Raw genomic sequence first — 900 nt, forward strand, 5'->3', positions numbered from 1 at the left:
TCCTCCTTCTGTGGGTCAGTGAACCCTCTGACCTCTGTCACCATGTCAACACACTCAGGAGGGATCTGATTGGCTGCTGCAGGCCGTGTGGTTATCCAGAGGCGAGCAGATGGAAGCAGGTTCCCCCTGATGAGGTTTGTCAGCAGCACATCCACTGAGGTGGACTCTGTAACATCAGTCAGGACCTCATTGTTGTGGAAGTCCAGAGGAAGTCGACACTCATCCAGACCGTCAAAGATGAAGACAACCTGGAACTCTTCAAAGCTGCAGATTCCTGCTTCTTTGGTTTCAGGAAAGAAGTGATGAACAAGTTCCACCAAGCTGTACTTTTTCTCTTTCAGCACATTCAGCTCTCTGAAAGTGAATGGAAATGTGAACTGTATGTCCTGGTTGGCTTTGTCTTCAGCCCAGTCCAGAGTGAACTTCTGCGTTAAGACTGTTTTCCCAATGCCAGCCACTCCCTTTGTCATCACTGTTCGGATTGGTTCTTCTCTTCCAGGTGAGGCTTTAAAGATGTCTTCTTGTCTGATTATTGTTTCTGGTCTGTCTGGTTTCCTGAATGCTGTTTCAATCTGTCTGACCTCATGTTCATCATTGACCTCTGCAGTCCCTCCCTCTGTGATGTAGAGCTCTGTGTAGATCTGGTTCAGAAGGGTTGGGTTTCCTGCTTTAGCAATCCCCTCAAACACACACTGGAACTTCTGCTTCATGTTGGATTTAAGTTTATACTGACAGTCTGCAGCAGAAGGTCCTGAATGAAGATGCAACATATAATATTAATAAGTGATTCATAAAGAAAATATGACAATTTAATTCTTCTTAAGAATGCATATAAAAACACATTTTGGTCCATCCCTCGAGACATCTGTAAATGTCCCGTTTATCCAGCAGGTTAAATCT

At 44.7% G+C, this 900-nt stretch overlaps 1 protein-coding gene across 1 annotated transcript; it reads right to left on the reverse strand.

Moving 5' to 3' along the window:
- Positions 1 to 2: 2 nt before the first annotated feature.
- Positions 3 to 626, reverse strand: LOC123960362 (NLR family CARD domain-containing protein 3-like; the record flags this gene model as incomplete). The annotated part of the gene is made up of 1 exon (XM_046035044.1): positions 3 to 626. A coding segment is annotated over exon 1 (468 nt), but the record flags the coding sequence as incomplete, so codon positions are not given.
- Positions 627 to 900: the final 274 nt, after the last annotated feature.

The sequence above is a fragment of the Micropterus dolomieu genome, linkage group LG21 (genome assembly GCF_021292245.1).
Source record: "Micropterus dolomieu isolate WLL.071019.BEF.003 ecotype Adirondacks linkage group LG21, ASM2129224v1, whole genome shotgun sequence".
NCBI lineage: Eukaryota > Metazoa > Chordata > Actinopteri > Centrarchiformes > Centrarchidae > Micropterus > Micropterus dolomieu.